Genomic DNA, 503 nt, shown 5'->3' on the forward strand with positions numbered 1-503 from the left:
GAATTCTCTGATGTCTGGTGAGGACTGACTTTCTGTGAAAGGTTTTCCCACATTGACTACACTCATATGGTTTCTCACTGGTGTGAGTTCCCTGATGTACACTGAGGCATGATTTACTGGAGTAAGTTTTTCTACATCTTTACATTCATATGGTTTCTCACCTGTTTGAATTCTCTGATGCTTGCGGAGATCTGACTTCTCAAGGAAGGTTTTTCCACATTCACTACATTTATATGGTTTCTCACCTGTGTGAATTCTCTGATGCCTGCTGAGGTGTGACTTTCTGTGAAAGGTTTTTCCACATGCACTACATTCATATGGTTTCTCACCTGTGTGAATTCTCTGATGTCCACTGAGGAGAGACTTCCTGTGAAAAGTTTTCCCACATTCACTACATTCATATGGTTTCTCACCTGTGTGAATTCTCTGATGCTCACTGAGATTTGAATTCTCATGAAAGTTTTTTCCACATTCAATACATTCATATGGTTTCTCACCTGTGT

At 40.0% G+C, this 503-nt stretch overlaps 1 protein-coding gene across 1 annotated transcript; it reads right to left on the reverse strand.

Annotated features, from left to right (window-relative positions):
* Nucleotides 1-78: 78 nt before the first annotated feature.
* On the reverse strand, nucleotides 79-498 carry LOC103584889 (zinc finger protein 420-like; the record flags this gene model as incomplete). The annotated part of the gene is made up of 1 exon (XM_008565704.1): nucleotides 79-498. A coding segment is annotated over one exon (420 nt), but the record flags the coding sequence as incomplete, so codon positions are not given.
* Between the last annotated feature and the right edge of the window lie 5 nt (nucleotides 499-503).

Source organism: Galeopterus variegatus, unplaced genomic scaffold (genome assembly GCF_000696425.1).
Source record: "Galeopterus variegatus unplaced genomic scaffold, G_variegatus-3.0.2 Scaffold177592, whole genome shotgun sequence".
In the NCBI taxonomy this organism is placed as follows: domain Eukaryota; kingdom Metazoa; phylum Chordata; class Mammalia; order Dermoptera; family Cynocephalidae; genus Galeopterus; species Galeopterus variegatus.